The 20,114-nt window shown below is 38.7% G+C and overlaps 1 protein-coding gene across 1 annotated transcript in view; it reads left to right on the forward strand.

Annotated features, from left to right (window-relative positions):
* The window catches only part of LOC310955890 (myosin-10), a 59,246-nt gene that overhangs the window by 5,231 nt on the left and 33,901 nt on the right, over positions 1–20,114 (forward strand). The window contains exons 3-8 of the mRNA XM_083925970.1: positions 4,536–4,692; positions 16,142–16,169; positions 18,325–18,427; positions 18,704–18,733; positions 18,941–18,955; positions 19,529–19,546. Of these exons, the coding sequence (XP_083782096.1) occupies positions 4,536–4,692; positions 16,142–16,169; positions 18,325–18,427; positions 18,704–18,733; positions 18,941–18,955; positions 19,529–19,546 (351 nt within the window). The remainder of the gene's footprint in view (positions 1–4,535; positions 4,693–16,141; positions 16,170–18,324; positions 18,428–18,703; positions 18,734–18,940; positions 18,956–19,528; positions 19,547–20,114) is intronic.

Below are 20,114 nucleotides of genomic sequence, written 5' to 3' on the forward strand. Positions count from 1 at the left end.
GCTGCAAATTATAACAACTTTCATTATCAATTCATGTGACTAGTATTTTTTTGATTCGCTAATGAATTGTTTCGTCTATAGAATGTCAGAAAATGGTAAAAAATGTTGATCATAGTCCAAGGGGATGTTATTCAGTTTACCATCGTAGGAGACTACGACAACCAGCAAATACTGACCTGCCGGAACCAGTGAAAGCGGCATTTTCTCACTGACTGTTCCCCAACTTGTCAAATACAGATATTTTGGGATATCCCTGGCCATCTGATATTGACGTGAACGGCTATCAAAACATAAGAGCAATTGAGATTATAACACACACAGAGGGAGAGTGACTTCATTCTCTGCTCAGGACGCCATTACTCAACTATATCTTTACATAGAAAATAGCCGTTTGAAAAATATAATTTCTATAGATGAATAAATAAATAAATAAATAATGATAAATATATTTGCAAAAAGGTTCACAATGCACAAATGTGATGCAGTAATGAGAATGGTATCCTCCTACATGAAAAGAATCAAAATCAAAACCAATACTCTCCTTAAATCTTTAGCTATTTGTTTCTGGTTTTCTGCTCTATTGAAGCTAAATACTATAACATTTAACCACTGTATAATTAATGTAGTGGATATTGTGACCTGGTGTAGCAGTGTGATCTACTGATGGCTCCTTGCCAAGAGACTGCTTGGTCTGTTTGTATCTCCTTGTAGCAGTTGCTGCCACCATACTAAAAGATGCCCATTTTAGCATGACCACAACCTTACTCGAGTTTTTTAAAGGATATTTATCAATCATAGGTCATTTCTTTGTAGACCTGCGGACAAAATTGAAAAATTGGCTTCAGATGTGCTGTAACAAAATTCTCTCTTCTTCCTACACAAGCTGCAGCAGTGTAGTCACAAAGTTCACTTCTTATTTTCTCAACTCAAAATTCAGCCTACGTATAAAGAACATCTTTGTATTTTTAAGTATTTTCAAAGGGCTCATAAGGGAGAATGAAATGACCCCAGTCCCATCTCTTAGCTCAGGGAGGCCCGTGCTGAGTCACACTGTAACCAAACCGCCTTAACAGAGTTCTTTGTGTTCCCTGATAAGAAACAGCTGTCTACTCAAATAACTGAAACTTTTTTTTCTTCAGTTTTTCTGTCAGAAATCTGATGTTTAATTAACAGCCAATCCATGTCAGCTTTTGAAGCTTTTTGCTGTTCTGCGGGGTTACAGACATGTCTTTCCTCTGATCCAGTTTACATGCTCAATGCTGCTAAATTATCATTTCTTTGATTTCTCCTCAAAGTCCCCAGGTGTGAAGCTAACGAACAGTGATTGTTAAGAGATTTGAGTTGCGTACATGCAGATCTTGGTCAGTCATTAGCTTTAGCATTCCTGACTGCATGTTTTCCTGTTCTGCTTCTGAGGATTGTGTGACCTTTTAAGTCAGACCAGCATAGCACAGCGCTGACATAATTACTGATTTCTTCCATCCACACAGCAGGCAATACATATAAAGGTTATAATCATGCTTCAAACTTTTTTGACATTAAAACATAAAAGGAAAAAATAATAAAGAAGGTCTTTATGGACTAAAGAAATTGGCAACTTCATATACTCAAAACATGTTTCAGTCATTGAAATTTCAATGGATATACCATGTCATGCCTGGCTTTGCTGATTAGCATGGTTGAACAAATATAGTTCAACCCAGTGGCTCAGGAGAAAGGAGGACTGGATATAGTTATGATGTCACTGTGATGTATTATTGAATGCCACTATATGCTCATCCTTTTGTTGTATAGGCGGTGCAGAGTGCACATCCTGAAGAGGATGGTTGGCAGCTCTAGGCTGAGAGCTTTATGTGGATACTCATATACATTTATCGGCAGGATGTTTCTCTTGTCATTAAGCCTTCCTTACTGGAACATGAACACAAAATCTTATTTCTCCTGAATATCTTTGATCAAGAAAATAAAAATCAGGCCTGTCCATGGTTTAAATCTTTTGGCCGCATGCTTGCTGTTATGAGGCGTTATCTTTATCTAAACCCCCGGTACCATCCGCTCCTCTCAGCTGTCAAAGCTATTGAATTTAGGTTAGTTTCCTCTCATTAGCATTGAAAAGCACACCATGGTGACGGGTTTGTCATTTTAATCAAGTGCTGTTGAGTGAGATTAAGACCTAAAGATTTAGAGCAACTACAGATCTGCAAGAATCTTCACGGTCTCTCTGGGCATTTTTGGAAATAATTAAAGCATGTTGTGTGAGGTAAAAGCATTCCTAATTTCCCTGGGAAGTGGATAAAGACACTAACACATGGTTAAGTAGTCCAATTATATCTGAATGGAGAGCAACAATTCATGCAGTAGCAGAGACCCCAGAAAATGTTTCCCCTTTTCCCATTGAGAGATGCTGAGGCCCTGTTGCTAAGCACTGTTAGTTCACAGACATTTATTTGGACATTTCCGGAGGGCTGGGAACCCTTTCAACTGTGTCAGAGATCTCCTCCGTTCATCATAGTTCCTCTGGATTGTGGGATCAGGGCTGTGTTGACCAGCTCAAACCCATTTATCATCTCAAAATAAGCTGCATTATGTTCCCAAAAGTTCATATGTAGTTCTGCAATCTTTCCAGTGAGTAGACATTCCTTTGTGCAAACTCTGCAGTTTAAGAAATGAACGAACCACAATACGCTGGCAGGCTGGTGTCTTATTATGCCTAGTTGTGTAGGTGTCCAACCTCTTGCCCTCAGAGCTCCAGTAATCCCTCAAATACCCCCTGGGGTCCACTGTCAAGGACAGCCAGCTGAGTCATCCCTCTCCCCGCTGCATGTGGTCCATGCTGGGTCAGGAGCACTGATCTGTCTGCCTGGCGCTGCGCCCACTGTAAGGGGCTTGGACAGGGGTTGTTATTGCGAAGGCCATATAGTACATCCTGAGCAGCAAGTTTATTTTCATAGGCAATTCCAGTTAGCCAGGTGTGAATGCATTGGCCTCAGTAATCAGCAATGTAGAACAGTGTTGCTGCTGGTGATTCCAGAGTAACAAATCTGCATGTACCCAGGTTGCTGCACAGAGCTGGTAGGTAGGAAGAGGGAAGAGGGATTTTGATTGCCATCTGGTGATATTGCCCCCTCACATACCCTCCACACACACGTGGGTTAAAACACCACATGACTAACACTAAGGACACCAGTGTGTTACTCATTTATATGCATATCTGAGAGGGTTGTGATTTTAGCCCCATTTTAGCAGCTTCGGGCTCCAGTAATAGGTGTTATTGATTAAACTCTGTATTGCGTTCTGCATTTTTAGTATGTTGTACTAAAACAAAATCCTGCAATTTCTAATGCATCTAACTATAACTAATATAACTTCTGTCATGTTGAGTGATGCTTATATATAGTGATAATATTGAATTATTGCGGCCCAGCCCTGGCTCTGTGTTGCAGTAACATTACAATTTAATTTCAGCCTCCACAGTATCAGACTGCAGATATGTGTTGTGTATGTGTGAATGTGTGGTGTGACCCTTCAGCCAGGTGACAGTTGTGATGCGTCCGTCAGAGTCTTTCTTTCACTCAGTCACACAAACAAAATCCCCTCTGCTCTCACAGCATGCTTCCATCATGTCACCATTGTTCCAGTTCAACAACTGGGTTGGCAGACGCAGGGCCCCCCAGCAGCCCGATGGCCGTCACATACAACATGATTTAAAGAATGTGGCTCTGCAGCCAAGCCGAACACAACATTCATAAAGGTGAAAAAAGAGCAAGGGATGCAGGGTAAAAAAGTTAAAATCACGTGGGAAGTAGGATGGCCAGGAGAGGAAGGAGAAACACCATCTTTCTATCTTAATTTAAAGCATGATCATGACTGGATACTCTATGGCTGCAAGATATTCATCAAAAAGGTTTTATTGGCATGATGTATCAATACAATTGATCCCAGTCATAGATGTGTGGTTAAAAAAAACAGTCTGTCTGCATTATACAGCTGAGGGACCTATATACTCTCTGGGATTAAAAATGACCTCCTCTTGAATCAGATTTTTGTAGTCAGTCAAAGTGGAGCAAAAATTTACAATACTTTAGGATACTTGGCAGTGTGCCAGCAAGCTGCAGTTGCGCACAGTTTCCTGGCACGATCTGTGAATTTATAATCTGCACAACCCAAACAAACAAAAATGTTATGCATGGGGCTCATTGGGCCTTTTTTTGTGATCAGGAAAACAGCATGAGTATAAAGCAATGATATTAGGACCCATATGTATTGTACTAACTATACAAACCATTGTAATAATAATAACTAATAAATAATTGTACTTTAATCTCTACAGGTAGCATCGTCAGCGTTAGATAAAAACCACATCAATTCTTAAACTCTGCATAGAATCTATTGTCCCTTTGATAACCCCCATAAATGGATCCTTTTTGTGCTTATTCACTGTCTATCAATGCATACAAATACTATGAAATATTAACTGCGACATAATTGTGACGTGATGAATTGACAGTCAAACATATTTTCTTTTCTTTTTATAGACATACTCTGGTCTCTTCTGTGTGGTCATAAATCCCTACAAAAACCTGCCCATCTACTCAGAGAACATTATTGAGATGTACAGGGGCAAAAAGAGGCACGAAATGCCCCCTCACATCTACGCCATCTCCGAGTCTGCATACAGATGCATGCTCCAAGGTAAGTCTGAGTGTTACTGTTGTATATGGTTGCCTCTCGTCTACCTCAGTCCACCTCATACAGCAATGAGCACTTTGACTTACATTCAAAGTCCATTGGATGTCAATATAGTGGCTTCAAATGTTTTGTGTGCAGCCTCTTTACATCTACTCCCCTTATTTTCTACTTCAAATTAGGCATAATGTGATTATCACTCAGGTCAACTTTGAATTATTTTCTGTGTGCATCAGTGTTGTATGGAAATGCCACAGCCAGTTTACTAGGATATCTTCTTGGACTATTTGTTGTTCCGTGTCTGTTCAAAGTACTCAATGTTTTTTTTGTCCAAAATACATTTCTGCAAATTTGTTGTTATTTGCTCTGTAATGTCCCTTTTTCTCAGATGGGAATTGTCAATGCTACCTGGTCTTTAAGAAGACCAAGAACCTAACGTGTCCATAGCACTTTTTTATTAATTTCCTACAAATATGACCAGAGTCTTAGCTCTGACTTTCAACATTTTTGCATATCTTTCCCAGTTTCCCAGTTTTGTAAAAGTGTTATTTAAAGTGAATTACACTGCTGACATCTGTGGCATCCAGTCTGCCCCAGTTGTCGCGTTTTATTCTATTTTAATTAATCTAGGTACATACAATTTTGTTAGTGAAGGCAGTCCAAGAAGTATGTCTTCAAAGATCCTTGCCTGGTCGTTGGCAAACTTCCAGGCTCTATGAGCAGTGACTGACTGGGATCAGACCAGCGAGAACAGAGAGGGTGACCCCATTGTGCTCAACAATAGGTCCTTTGTGCGAGTGCGAGGGCCGACCAGTGGGGGTGGTGACGAACTGGACAGTCTCTTCAGGCCTTTTAGGCTTTGCTTTTCCCATGTTGGTACACAGAAGGAAGTTGCAGTAGTGTCACCAAGTAGCTTGATGATGACTTCGTCCTTCTTCAAACAAAAACATAAGTGACAACTGCAATACAAGATTTCTTTATTACCCTCTTTTTTTAGTACAAATGTTCAGATTTTTTATATTTTTCTTTGTACATGTACTTTTGAAGCTTTCATCAAGATGCACATTATTATTATCTTCACAGCTGATGATGTACATGCACAGGACTTTTCAGTAGCAACTGTAGCTGTCGTTGAACGTTGCCAGCTCGTCCTTTAGTCCAGCTAGGTTCTTGTTGTCACCACCTCTTTTTTTCTTCACACCATCTACACACTGCGTTTCTACATGGCTGGACATAAATGCATGGGGGTGGGGCTGAGAGACCTGTCAATTAGTAATGTGTTGAACATATTTGTGTGTTTTCTTATCTCTTAAAGCAACAATCTGCATTGAATGAATTTTGAATGAAATGCTACTCCAACCCATTTTCCGTTGTGGTCGTATAAGTGTTTCTCTGGTTCAAAAGGAGGTTTGTAGGTTGGAGATTAGTAAAGCCAGCTGCTGTTCAGCTGTGGCCCCGAGCATTTCAGCAACCTGGTTAATATCCAGCTGCATAGATTAGCACTGATGTTTTTTCTTTCTCTTTTCGCCAAGTGTCCAATAAAGACTCTTGAAAACCAATCACTGAGGAAGATATTATCACAATTCTTCGATACAGATGAAATTGTCTATATATGATATAGCTATATATATAATATGGGTATACTCTATGTAATTTTATATAACTGTAATGATATGATATACGCTGTGATGTAGTACATTTTCAGTAAAATCAATTAACAGTTAATGGAAACAAAGTTAAGATACTTCATCACTTTGATGCAGAACTCGTTTACAACATTGCCTACAATTATGGTTGGGCGACAATATGATATGATCATTTATCGTTATTCAATAGAATCACACCGTGATGAAATCAGATATCAAGATATCGTGACACACAATTATGTCATCTTAATTGATAATAACAAGCACATACTAACTCAAAATTTTCGAAAAAAATCTGATGTGAAAGATTTCGCAATAAAGTTGTTTAAAAATTGAGAAGAAACTCCCTGTCCCCCTGATCCCTTGAAATTATAATGACCATTTTAATCACACTTTTTTTTAATAGGATGAACAATTCATTCATTAATCAATTTAGTTCAGTTTTTTCATCAATTGGTAAAAATAACCAACATGACTCGTTATTCTTATATACGACCAAATGTATTAAAGGATAACTACAAGGGTATGAATGGTCTGGCAAAGATTTTTGGGGAAATTTTGTGTTGTCTCGCATCACATAATAGGTCACCATATTGCCCAACCCTGTTCCTGTTATCTCTAAATGTGTGATTACATTTTAGTGATTAATATCAGACCTTTCACACGTCATGTTTAGACTTTGCAATGTCAGTTGCCATCTGAACATGAAAGAACACTTGAGAGAAATAATTTGTCGCCGCTAATTTATGACCTTTGGAGCTGAACAGATTGGCGAATCATATTTAGGGCTGAAGGGTGTCTAAACCTCACAGGGATATGTTAATTACCTCAGCATTGCTGTGAAGCCAGTCAGTACTCAGATGGGAAGTTAAATGAGGTGTTACCTAACAAAGACTGGGTGTGTAGGCGGACCTCTAGAACTTACTGCACATCTGTCATTGATTAGTGGTCCAGATACTTTACATAATTAACCTCACTGCTCAGCCAAGGCACACTCGCTGACGTACAAGAAGTTAATTTTATCATATCTGGAAATGTGTTGGAAGGAAATGCTGATGCTTGCTTGAATGAAAACGTGTGTTGAAGCTGACGGGTCATGTCCGCAGCTGCAATGGTTCTCAAGAGTGGACATAGATCAACAGTACTGAAAGTGTCCCTAGGTGGGGTTTGGAAACAGGGGGTCTTTGTTTCAGTTGCAATAGAGAAAAGATCCCCCTTTCTCGAGACTCTCCCTGGTGTCTAATCAGGGTGTTAGGTCAAGTCCACCGAGATCCATCTTAGACCACGTCCACACTAAAATGTTTTACTTTTAAACACCTGAAAATGCATATCACGTGACCATTCACTCGCACTGGGCATGCAGATGCTGGAGTAAACACGATGTTAGACTGATAACTCAGTTGGACACTGCATTTGTCGCAAATTGGTCGAATACTATCTTCTCTCCTGGCTTTTTTATCCTCCCCCAAGGAAAGATGCACAATATGTGCAAAAGATTGCTGGATTAATACTGTATATAAAAAAATATAATAAAATAAAATTGAATTGAATTGAAGGAAACGTTGTGATTGATAAGAACCAATCAGGAAGCAAACATGGGTGTCTGTGTTATCGTTTTAAAGTCTACAACTCCAAACTATTATTAGGACCATGAGTTTTCGAACTAAATGTTTTCAAATGTCTTAACAATGAACAAAGCACTTGTCATTTCACATGTCATCAGGATTATTGATATTGATATAAGATTAAAAATAAGTATTTAAAGAATGCAAAGCATGTTCCATGAAGTTTTCAGTGATGTGAATACTCAGGAATCAGTCAGGAGTCAGGAATGTTTTAGAAAAAGAGCTCTGGGAATATTTATAATGGCACAGCATACACTCTCAGCAAAGCCTCGTACACCTGGCGTCACTGAGGTCTACAGCAAACAGATACGGCTTTGATGGCCTTTTGAACATCGGCTTGATGCTTTCAACCTCAACTCTCCTGCTGGGTACACCAGAGCATGTTAAACACAGGATTTTTTTCCTAATCTTTTGAAAAAGCAGTCTACCACATTTCAAAAAGATGCTGTAAAGAGCTGTGGATGGATACAGGTTTAAAATTACTGAAACTATTTTCTCCCAGAGAATTCTCTTTTTTTTCACATGAAAACAACTGGAACAGATGTGTGTGAAAACCAGTAACTGATTGTAATAGATGCCAATAAAACTCACAGTTGTATCCTATATAGTTCTAGCACAGCTGGAACCATAACTGCCATTTTTTTTACGCATACATTTAACAGCAAGTGAATGTCCGACTATCACGTTACATCGAGTTTCTCTGTCCACACTGAATCCCTTCAGTATGCACTGAATGTGGGGAAACAAGCTGTAACATATGCTTCTAAAACATAGCTACATTTCCTGTGCACCAGTTGACTCCCAACTGTGTTTATTAAGGAGCCAATGTTGTTGTCACTTTCCACAAGTCTCCCCAATGCTCTGCTGAGCCGCACGCTCATTTCCTCCAAGACTCCTCTGGTTTTACCTCATCTGACCCGGTTTAGTTTCAACAACACATTTATTTAGGTTTTTGTCGCAAAATGAGGAGGTACTTTATAGATAACTTGACTCCGGCTGGGAACCGTAGGGTCGCCGGTTCGAGTCCCTGTGTGGACCATGAATGGAGTGTGGACTGGTGGCTGGAGAGGTACCAGTTCATCGCCTGGGTACTGCTGATGTGCTGTTGAGCAAGGCACCGAACCCCCAATTGCTCGGGGTGCCGATTTGGCAGCCCCCTCGCTCTGACATCTCTCCATTAATTGCATGTATATAGGTCCTGTTTGTGCGCGTGTGTATTTCATGCCTGTGTGTGTGTAACGTGAATAATATAATAACAGAGTCAAAAAAATTGAATTTCCCCTTGCGGGATGAATAAAGGCATTCTGTCATTCTTTCTTTCTTCTTTCTTAAATAGAAACGGGGCGTCGGACAAAAGTTCAGCTCTGAACGGCGTGCTGAGCTGTGTCACGCACGACCAGTTAGGATATTCCAATAGAAAACAATGCCATCAAACTGATTTTGACGCTGACGCTCACTCATGTTACTTGCTGGTAGGACACGGTGCAATCTTAAAATCAATTTCCACCATGAGGAATTATTACCCCCTCGAGTAATTCATGTGATCACTCGATCTTGGAAAACATTATTTGTGCCCATCCCCGCCACATAGGGACACTTTTTTTTTTTTAAATTACTTTCAACTGAATCATTCACAAATTGTAACTGGAAGTAATAATAATATATTCCAAAATAGTGAAAAAATGTCCTGAAACATCTCTTTGACCTCAAAAGGAACAATCATGGTGGTACACACATCTCTGAGCCATGAATTATTTTGTCAACTAAGTACGGCCATGCTGTTTGTGAGACTGAACACAACTGTTGAGCATAAAGCTTGTGACGTGAATAGAAATTCCTTGTTGTGATTGCTGGTTCAGCTGATTACACTTTTATTTGCTGTTGTCCTTTTACCCATCTTCGATATGTTCTGATGTGGATCTACTAGTTTCTTAGCTTCAGTTTGCATTAATACCTTGAATAAAAATCTAAATCCTGCCAGTGTTTCTCAAACACAGTTAATCTCCAGATCAGATTTCATTACAGACTTTCCTTCTCAGAAATGCTCCACATATTATTTCCATCTGTAAGTCCTTGGCTGTAGCATCAGTTCCAGTTCTGCCCACACCAGAGGCATTTGCCATTATAGCCCTAAAATGGATGATTTAACATGATTGACTGCTTTGACTTTTAAAACCGTACTGATACAGTAGATACCTCTGTGTCAAGGGATTGTCCACTGGCTTTGGACAAAATCACACATGGTTTTCTTATATTTGGAAGGAGCAGTAAGATGAGAGACAAGTATTGCTTCATGCCACTGCAAACGCAACCATAGCCTTCTTTTAATAGGCTCTAAAAGTCCCTTTGGCGCCCTGTCATAAGTGTAACTGCTGTGGTAAACTCATAAACAATCACAAACCCCCTCTGTGTTCTGGGATAGCTTTTCCATGCCAGGACACTACAGACACCCAGAATTCTTCAAAATCAGCAGTGCTTAAGATTTCTGTTGTTGTTATAGTTTAGTTTCATGGCAACACGCTCCATCCAAGTGTGCTTCAGCAAATCCCAAATAATTGCCACATGGGATACTTAACGGACTACTTCATGTTAGTTGGAAAATCAATTATGTATGGTAGTCCATGCATAGTCATTATGCTATTTTGCATCATAGCTGGATGTATGGCTAGATTTGCAGCCTTGATTTTTAGATAATCGTTAAAAATAAAAGCCATTGAAAAATCATGACAGTGGTTATAGTATCTGCATGAAGGATGTAACATTGAAGAACAGTGCACTTTGTAGAACAGTGTATTTCCAATTGTCCTAAAAGTCTTTAACATATTTAAAAGCTGTGAGTTTTCAGTGGATTTTTTGGGGAGACTGCATAAAGGTTAGAGAAATTCGACAAAAAAATTTGGTGTAGAGATGGGCAATGATTTTTAAATTTTCAAATAGTCATTACATTAACACAAAAAATGTATATTAGTTTAAGCAGCTTTCATAAGAATGAGCGAGACTCTACTTCAAACGCTGTATCCAGTGCACTTCCATCTATGGTTTAGTGTCTAGTGTTTAGTTGCGGTGGGCGACTGTTCGAAGAATTCTCATCGGCCCATATGTTTTTGTGACTTCACCCAATTCACAGCATAGCACCATCCAGTTTCAAGCTGACAAGGTCTTATCAAGCAGAGTAATTGAAAACACCAGTGTGGGTGTGCAGAGCCTTTAAGGAATGATCTGTTATGGCTGCAGAGCTTCCATTAATAATAACATTATACAGTAATTCAGCTATGTAATGGTCATTGTAGATATTTGCAGGATAAAGAACTAAATAACCCATGGACAGCCGTGTATTGTATTTTCATTTTAGAGTTGAGTAGACACTAGGGGTGGAAAAAAAATAGATTTACTTAAGTTCGCAATTTTTTATGAACTATATTTAAAATTGATTCTTTAATGCCTGAATCGTTTCAGTTGCTTTATTGAAGTTATGTGGAGGCAGGAGAAAGTTACGGCTTTTATGGGTTTGGTCTATGAGTAACATGATGTCACAAAACGACCGTTTCTATCAAAACAAGCAGAAGTTGGAAAACAGTAAATAGCGGACCATCTGTAATCCGTGGGGATGCAAGCTGCCCCCTCACATTTTAAGTCCAAAGTATGGTAACACTACACAGACAGCAAAGTGTGGAAACATTTTGGGTTTCACACATTGTCATGAAAAGCAGAGCTGGACACAAAAGCTGCAAACTCTGTCATGGACACATTTCTTATTGTGTTGATGGCGCTGACCTAGCGCTGTGGAGACAGGATTGGCAATGCAACACTATGGAAACAGTGATAAGGCCAACATTAGTGACCATCTCACACACAACTTTTACAACTGCCAGTTGATGACTCTCTTAATGGCTTAATATACTGTCAGTAACTAAGCAAATATCATTATAGCTCCCTTTTTCTTCACAGACAGGGACAAAGCTGTACTTCCTCCTGTTAATGAGACAGCATCAGAGTGCTCATCTTTTTGTCTTCATTATCAGAACATTCAGTCGTTTTCTACTACATATGTCACGGTGGGCTTCTTGGGGTGTGTGACACTTTAATCCTGAGGCATGTGTTTGCACTTCAAATACAGACATTAGCCATCAGTGGCAGACACTGGCCTAGGCCCAGCATGCCACAGCCTCACAATGAGCTCACTGTCATGAGCTGAGATCAGCCCCCCCCCCCCCCCCCCCCCCTAACTGGGAGAAACACCACATGCAGAGCTGCTGTGTTTATGTCAAAGCCGCAAGACATCTTCAAATTTTACACTGTCGCCAGTTTGTAAGACCATTGACGTCAATCTTTTCTATCTGTGCCTTTCTAGCCTGTGACATGTCTAAATGTCAATGTTTTTTCCATTAAAAGGTCTGTTTTCAAAATTTTAAATGATGTGTTTCAAACTTCTCAGCTTTCACTTTAACTTAAAATGATCTATATCCTGGGGGGGGATCTTCACTGACTTTCAACGTAATGGAGTCATGTGAAGCTGGCAAGAGCATTACCAATCATGCGGAACCCACAAAACGGTCCTTATGACCATCCAGTAATGTTACGGAAATAACTGCCCCTGTTTGGGTAGTTTTCATTCGCACAGACAGTCCTCTGCCACTAATCAGCGCTTTACAGTCTGGAGAGGTTGTTAAGCTTTCAGTAGTGCTGGCAAACTGGTGAATGGAAGTGTGAGGTCTCACAATGACTGGATCACATCTTTCCACTGTGTCTGCAGCCAGTCTGATAATGGAGACACTAGCTTTCTCAGCTGTGCTCTGTTTGTGTCTGATTCAGATAGGGATGTGAATGTAAAGAGAGATGAGGAAGAGGTGGGGGTTAGTGATGGATTGTTTTTGCATGTGTCCTGCTATACACGAAGCAGCAGTTGACATCATAGCTTGAGAGATCCTGAAGGATCTGAGTAACTTTAGCGTATATATGTGTGCTTGCTTGCATGTGTGTGAGGTCAGTTTCCCTTGTTATAGTACTTAACTGCAGGAAGTTCCTGGTCAGAGCCAGGAAACCCAGGTTGTCCCTGATGAGTCCTTCAGCTGTGTCCTTAGTCAGAGAACGTTCCATCATTTTTACCCCAAAGGAGCACAGTCAGCACTACAGTCCAGGAAACCTTCACCTCTGGCAGAACGGTCCAGCCTGGGACTCAACATGTACAAAATGAGTTAAATTATATTCACAGCATGTCTTAGTGCAGTGGTTCCTAACTTTTTTTTTGCCTGTGACCCCATTAGAATTAGGCAATGTTTATGCATGACCCTTCATCACATGTTATAGGGCTTGACGCTAACTTTGTTCCCATGGGATATTAGGAGAAATTTACAAGCAAACTGATTTCATTTATTTGAATGCAAAATGTAGCTACACTAGGTTTTTAACTATCAGCTTCAAACTCTATTAAACAATTATGTAATTATTTATACTTCAAGGTTAAGGTTAATTTAAACTTATTCAAATTAATTTAAAATCTTCTGATTCAATCTGGCGAAATGGCTCTCTATTTACAAGGAATGTCAACACATTATTCAGAGAACCAAATATGTTATTCTAACTTAAACTGCCGTTCAGTCACTATTAAAGCTAGCAAATCTTGTGACACTACAGTAAGTTACAAACACAAACTGGAAAATACACAAAAGTATGCATGTTAATGGGAAATACAGTGGCTGTATAGTTGAAGAAGTGTGATCAGGTGAGCAAGGAGAAGTTAAAAGGGGTTAATTTTCTCTGCTGGGCTTAACTGAACTATCTGTTACTGCTCTGAAGACGCTGCTGGCAATGCACATGTCTGTGTTCCCAAGTCATCTGGGGGCACCCAAAGTGGCTTTTGTATTGCTATTTTACAACTCAGCTACTAAAGGCAAAAAGACTACAATTTAAAACAAAACAAAACTGTAGCAAATTCATGGTAGCTTCTGTGTGAACACACCTTATGTGAGATTATCAACACAATACATTTCACAGTTCGCAAGCATCTTTTTTTTTTTATTCGCAAAGCTACTTAGCTACTAAATTATTGTAGTAACCTGAAAAGGCATCTTTAGAAACCTAGAATTGGCTCGTTCAGTCACACAGCAATACTTAAGGTCAGAAAAAAATGTGTCTTTCCCTGAGTTAGTGATGGCTCACCTCTCCCAAGTCAATTTACTAATGCACCGGCTTGCAAATCACCAATCGACGGTAACTTCTTCAATTAACAAACATGTTGACTTTGCAATACAGTTACAGTATTAAATGGCCACTGAGATAGTACCCCTTGATGAACAGGCACTTACTCATCAAATACAGGAAACTGTGTTAGCTAGAATGAAATGAGATGGATGCCCAATTAATCTTTAACTGTCAGACCAATCTCAGGTGTTTGTTTTGAGCCCACTGTAATGAACCGTTTCCTGCTCCCCAATTACATTTTAAGTTATTGAGCTAATCCGTAAGTATAATGTACCTGCAATTTGACTTTAGTAAATAACACTTGAAAATCAACATTTCATTCACATATTTAAACATACGTAATGTGACATTGAAAGCAGTCACTTTAAAATGTTCAAGTGCAATACAACTCTATCAAAGATGAATAGATAATCTTTATGAATAATCTTGATCTCACTAACAACTTGATCATAAAAAAGCTTCTGTTCTTACTGAAGGAATCTTACACAGGTTGCAGTGTCAGGGAATAGTGCAACATGAAGCCAAAAGAGTGAAGAGAGTCTGATGACTTTTATCTAATCTTTGGACTTCTTGCTGCTCAGCCCTGTGACTTGACAGGAGGCCCTATCCCTGTGGGGGGCATTGACGGGAAAACAAAGTACTGTTTTCCCATGACATCATTGCTATTATATCAATCTCAATTGAGTATATGGGGCTGGATGCAGAGTCGATTCATATAGGCCCCGCCTTTCACCAATGGTCATTGAAGTGAATGATGTATATTACCTTGATTCAGATTCAACAGCCATACTTGAGTTACAAGACTTAAAATGCAAAGAGGGATGGAATTAAGAGTATTAATAGAAAAGCACTCTTGTAGTTGTTTTGTAGACTAATCAGTTTTGGTTTTAAACAACCAAGATTTTTTTTTCGATAAATAGGACTGGAGCTGAATATCAGACTATTCTATATTTAGTTTATTGGGTATGTATTTGGTTTTCGATTTTGAAATTCGGATATTCGTTCGATATTCGTTCGATATTCGTTCGATATTCGTTCCGTAGAATAACAGAAACCTTAAAAAAAATAATGCCTTTAATTAAACTTAAGGATACATGTTGCAGCACAATGTTTCCATTTCAGCTCAGTGTGAGAGTCTTTACTGCATTACAAGAAATGCAAAAGTAGGCTTGAGTTCATCATGATCATTACATACAGTAGTTTGTTCACAATAGAGAACTGACAAGTGGATTTTTCAACTGTAACATGTTCTGTTTATATCTTGGTCACAATTCCTTTAAAATGCCAATCTAAGGGTTGTTGTTCTTTTTTATGTGTTCATGATAAAATAAATATACCATTGTTCGATGTATCATCATGAGGTTTTTAGAGTCCCAAATAATGGCATCTGTCTGTGTGCACATTTTCACTTGTTCAATAAAGCTGTATGACACCTGAATGAATCATATGTGATTGCTACTATATACTCCAATTCTGAGTTAATAGATGCTTCCTTCAGAGCAGTTTGTAAAAAAAAATCTGTAGCAATCTGTAGTTGAGTGTGTAAAATCACCTATTACTGCTGTAAGTCTCAAAATACACTCTGAGTCAGCACCTTCAATAAACCAATATGTATCTGACATTACAGTTGCCGTATCTCTCCCGTGCAGTGACTTGACTTCAAACTGCTGCCTCTGCATTACTCACATTGCATTCCAGGAAATACCTGTGGTCAAATGATGTGAAGCCTGAGCCTACTAAATAGTGAAAACAAAGTGTCAGGCTGGGACTGTGGAAAAACATGATATTCAAAACATTTAATGGCAAGCTCACATACACACGCTAAGCTTGACTTGACTTTCAAATCCACAATCTGCTGATAAGACTTGAGTTTTGGTGGATTTTGTTTTGGTGATGAGGTTGTCGATCAAACCTTGTGAAAGCACAGTGGACTGAATCAAAGACAGACTGCTGAGGTTTGACTTTTTCTTTCTCCCCCCACAGATCGAGAGGACCAATCCATTCTTTGCACGTGAGTACACAGGCTCAGTCCACCACTGCATGAATTATATTTTATTTTTTCAGTTTTATACTAACATTTCTTGTGCTATATTGAAGTTACTGTTGATAAAGCAATTTTCTGTAATCATGGCCTATATTTGCCTCTGCTTCTGATACTGCTGAGATAAGATTGATTAAGTTGATGGTGGATTTATTTCTTTTCTCCTGTATATTCTCAGAAGTAACATCACATGGTGTGCATATATATATATATATATATATATATATATATATATATATATATATATATATATATATATATATATATATATATTGTATATATTTCCCTGTAGCATGTTTTGTCAGAATTAAATTGCATTGACAGTAATGCATTGGCTGTTCAGGAGCAGTGTATGTGAACCAGCTGCCCCGGAGACGTCTTTGTCATTGTAAATCGTGTTTCTCAGTGACACTGACCAGACTCTCACTACTTGAGAGAAATGTGTGTCTGAGATATGCCTGACATTTCTGCTGCACAGCCCTCTGCCCTCTTTTCAGTGACAAGTGTCTTCAGATGACAGGAATGTCACCAAAGAAAATGCCCGAGAGGGTCTCAAGACATAAACCATGCATAAGGCCTTTTACTGGCTAGTGAGGTGTTGATTTGATATAGTATGTCACTTCTATACATATGTAGGGGGTCGAAAAAAGAAAAGCTTTTATTTTACACCTTCCAAAATAGTTCACCATGTCATACAAAGCTGGAAACATATTGTAGGGCAGTCACTTTAAGAAACAATCTAGTTTGAACAAATTAGAGCATTTATTAACACTTAACCCAGGTATCCTAAACAGAGATGCAGAACTGACATTGTTACTTTTATTTACGGTTGACGTTGGATACCGTTAAAGTACCAAAAAGCTAGTGAGTGGACCTTTTGAGTCGTCATTTATTTAAACAGATCATTACAGACAGAAATATTATTTTTTTCCCATTTTTATGCTTCTACGCCAATAACAGTGGTTGTTACAAAGATCTACTGTGCTGCCAGTTGAAGATGTATGTATTAACGTTTTGCCAAAAAATCTAAAAAATAAAAATAATAACCTTTTATTAAACTCCTTCAAAGTTTTCAGAGGCATAAAACCAACAGTATTTCTAGTTTAATGGTGGTTTTAATTAAGAGTAACAGCCCTAACATACTCTAGAACAGTAAAAATATAGTTAAAGGTTAAATAATTAGCATTTATTACAGGATTATAGTATTGTTTTTTATTGAATTGTATTGCTGTTGTGTTGCTGTGTTGAACAAAAGACAAATATTTTCTTAATAATAATAATAATAATAATAATAATAATTGCTTGCACACACATTAAAATAGAAATTATACGCATTGTCAAGGGCTTTGGCACTAGAATACACAAACTGGTTTCAAATAGTATGAAAAATGAATTAATGATTAAGTCAGCACCACCTGTTTTTATGGCCTGTCTTCTGAGTTAGGGGAGCTGAGGAATCTAAAACCCAGCAGTCCAGGGGCCACAACAGAGACATTGACATAATCCCCCTTCACTTTACAGTAGCCAACAAAACTAACTGTTACACACCACTCTCCCAGTCTTTACTCCCAGCCACATCACACTTAATCTGAAAGCAAAACAATATTTTGTGCATACTTGGTGATTGCAAATTTGCACTTTCTGTAAAACCTCAAGTATGCTCAGAGTCTAAACTGCTCCCCCCAAGTTTTTGCATGGTTTGAAGATTTCTTCCCAGTTTTTCTATGCCACGGTCTCTGTATTACAGAGCAGAGAAAATCGAGCTGCACATCCACACGCCAGCAACCACAGGCCTCAACTTGACTGACACACACAAGAATAAAGCAGAGAAAGACACACATGATCAGTTATGCACCATCATTTAGTTCGGTTTGCAGATTATATATGTGCATTTCTTTGTCTTGGAAAAAGGGAAAGGGCTTGTGTTCTGTCCTCGCTCACAAGCACCTGCGAGTCTGTAAAGCTAATGGAGGACAATTTCTTTTAACTTTATTGATCCAGTTTCTTATGAACCCTTAAGATTTAGTTATCAAGAGTTCCTTCTGAACAGTTTAGTGTTTCACACACACACACACTCTTCTGAGGATGTCTGTTTTTGTGAGCATTGTCTTCTTTTGTCCCACAGAGGTGAGTCAGGAGCTGGAAAGACGGAAAACACAAAAAAGGTCATTCAGTACCTGGCACATGTTGCCTCCTCCCACAAAGGAAGAAAAGACCACAACATTCCTGTGAGTATTGTAGACTGAACCCAATGAGCCCATAAAATATATTTAAATATTAACATTAATGTTGGGTTTGTATAAAAAAATGAATCACTACCTTATTGTTATGACCTAATGTCACAATGTAACGGTCATTAGAAATGACTAATGAGCAGTTTGGCCGAGGTGGGATTGTTTTGGTTTAAGTAAAGATACAAATATGTGTAGAAGGCAACATGGCTTTGTGCACTGGATGTGTGTACACAAACTAACGATTTGCATTTGTTTATCTGTAACAAACAGCCAGAATCCCCCAAACCAGTGAAACAACAGGCAAGTCTTTATATTTCTTTTACACCATGTTCATGTGCATGCTACGCTAACATTTTACCTCTCAAACAAACCTATTTTGTCTAAAATGGGCTCAAACAATGTCTGTTAGAAATGAGCCTACTAAGGGCTCATCAAATGGTGTAAATAAGTTAAAAGAAACCATAAGTGGACAAAATGTCTAGCTTTTACATTGTCTCTCTCTGTCAGGCACAAAATGCAGTTGTAAGTACATTTTAAAAATTGCATGATTATTCAGACTCACTCTTAATATGTTTATGTGCCACACTGTTTAATGTGCTTGCCGTTATTGTGATTCACTCTCAGGTTAAACTTATTCACATACAAGCTGTTTGTATTTGTTGTGTTAGTCACACGTTGAGCCGTGTCTGTCATCTTGTGCTGTATGAAATTTAGAAACTTCTGATGTGCAAAAATAGTTAGAATTCTTATTCGTACTTGCTTCATAGCAAAGCATATGTCTTATTTGTGCTTTAGACTGTTCTAGGTTGAGGTAGGTCCGGATGACATGTAGTTCTTGTAGCCACCTGTGACTGAGATGTGCAAACCATTAGCTGCCTGTTAACCTAGAACACCAGCAGTGGTGTGTGTGTGTGAGGGCCAGGATTACAGACCACTGAGGTATTATAATAACACCTGTTGCTATTTCCATCCATAGACTGCAGTAGGTTGTACTAAGATTCAGACACTAGGGCCTCATTAAACATGTTTAGCTTGAACTACAGGTTCATTTGTATCCATGACATTAATAACAATTGAATCTCCCCGTTCCTACAGAGTGGACCCCTGTTTTATGTGAGTAGTATGTAGTTTCGCACCTATCTCACCTCACTTGCAATATAAAAGGGGTGCTTTACCCGCTCTGTTGCCACCTCCTCTTTATCCTAAAAAATAACCTTAAATCTAAAGTTGCCTGACACTGGACAGTAGATGTTTTTTTCATCCACCTTAATCCACCTGCTGTGATTTTTGCCTTAACTTCTGCATTGCATGATCTGTACTTCCTGTCCTCACTGAGTTAATAGGATCTGTTTCTCTTAGACATTTAACATTTGCATTACTTAAAGTGTGAGGACGCCCCCTCTCAAAGAAATCAATCATTGCTCTAATCTTCATTTTATAAACTAATGGGTTACCATAAAGCGGCTGGATCTCGTGTTATTTATTTGTCTGCATAATGAAGCAGGCTATTACCATTGCATCTGCTGTTTAATATGTTCCAGTCTCTTATTTAGTTGGCATGTTAACGCTAAGGTTTCTAGTTCGGTCCTGATGTTTTCAAAAGAGGTCATTGTTACAGCTTGTTGTTTGATTCTGTAATTTGAACTCTCAAATTGTCAAATCACTATTAAAAATGATTAAT

The sequence above is a fragment of the Echiichthys vipera genome (genome assembly GCF_963691815.1).
Source record: "Echiichthys vipera genome assembly, chromosome: 2".
Classification (NCBI taxonomy): domain Eukaryota; kingdom Metazoa; phylum Chordata; class Actinopteri; order Perciformes; family Trachinidae; genus Echiichthys; species Echiichthys vipera.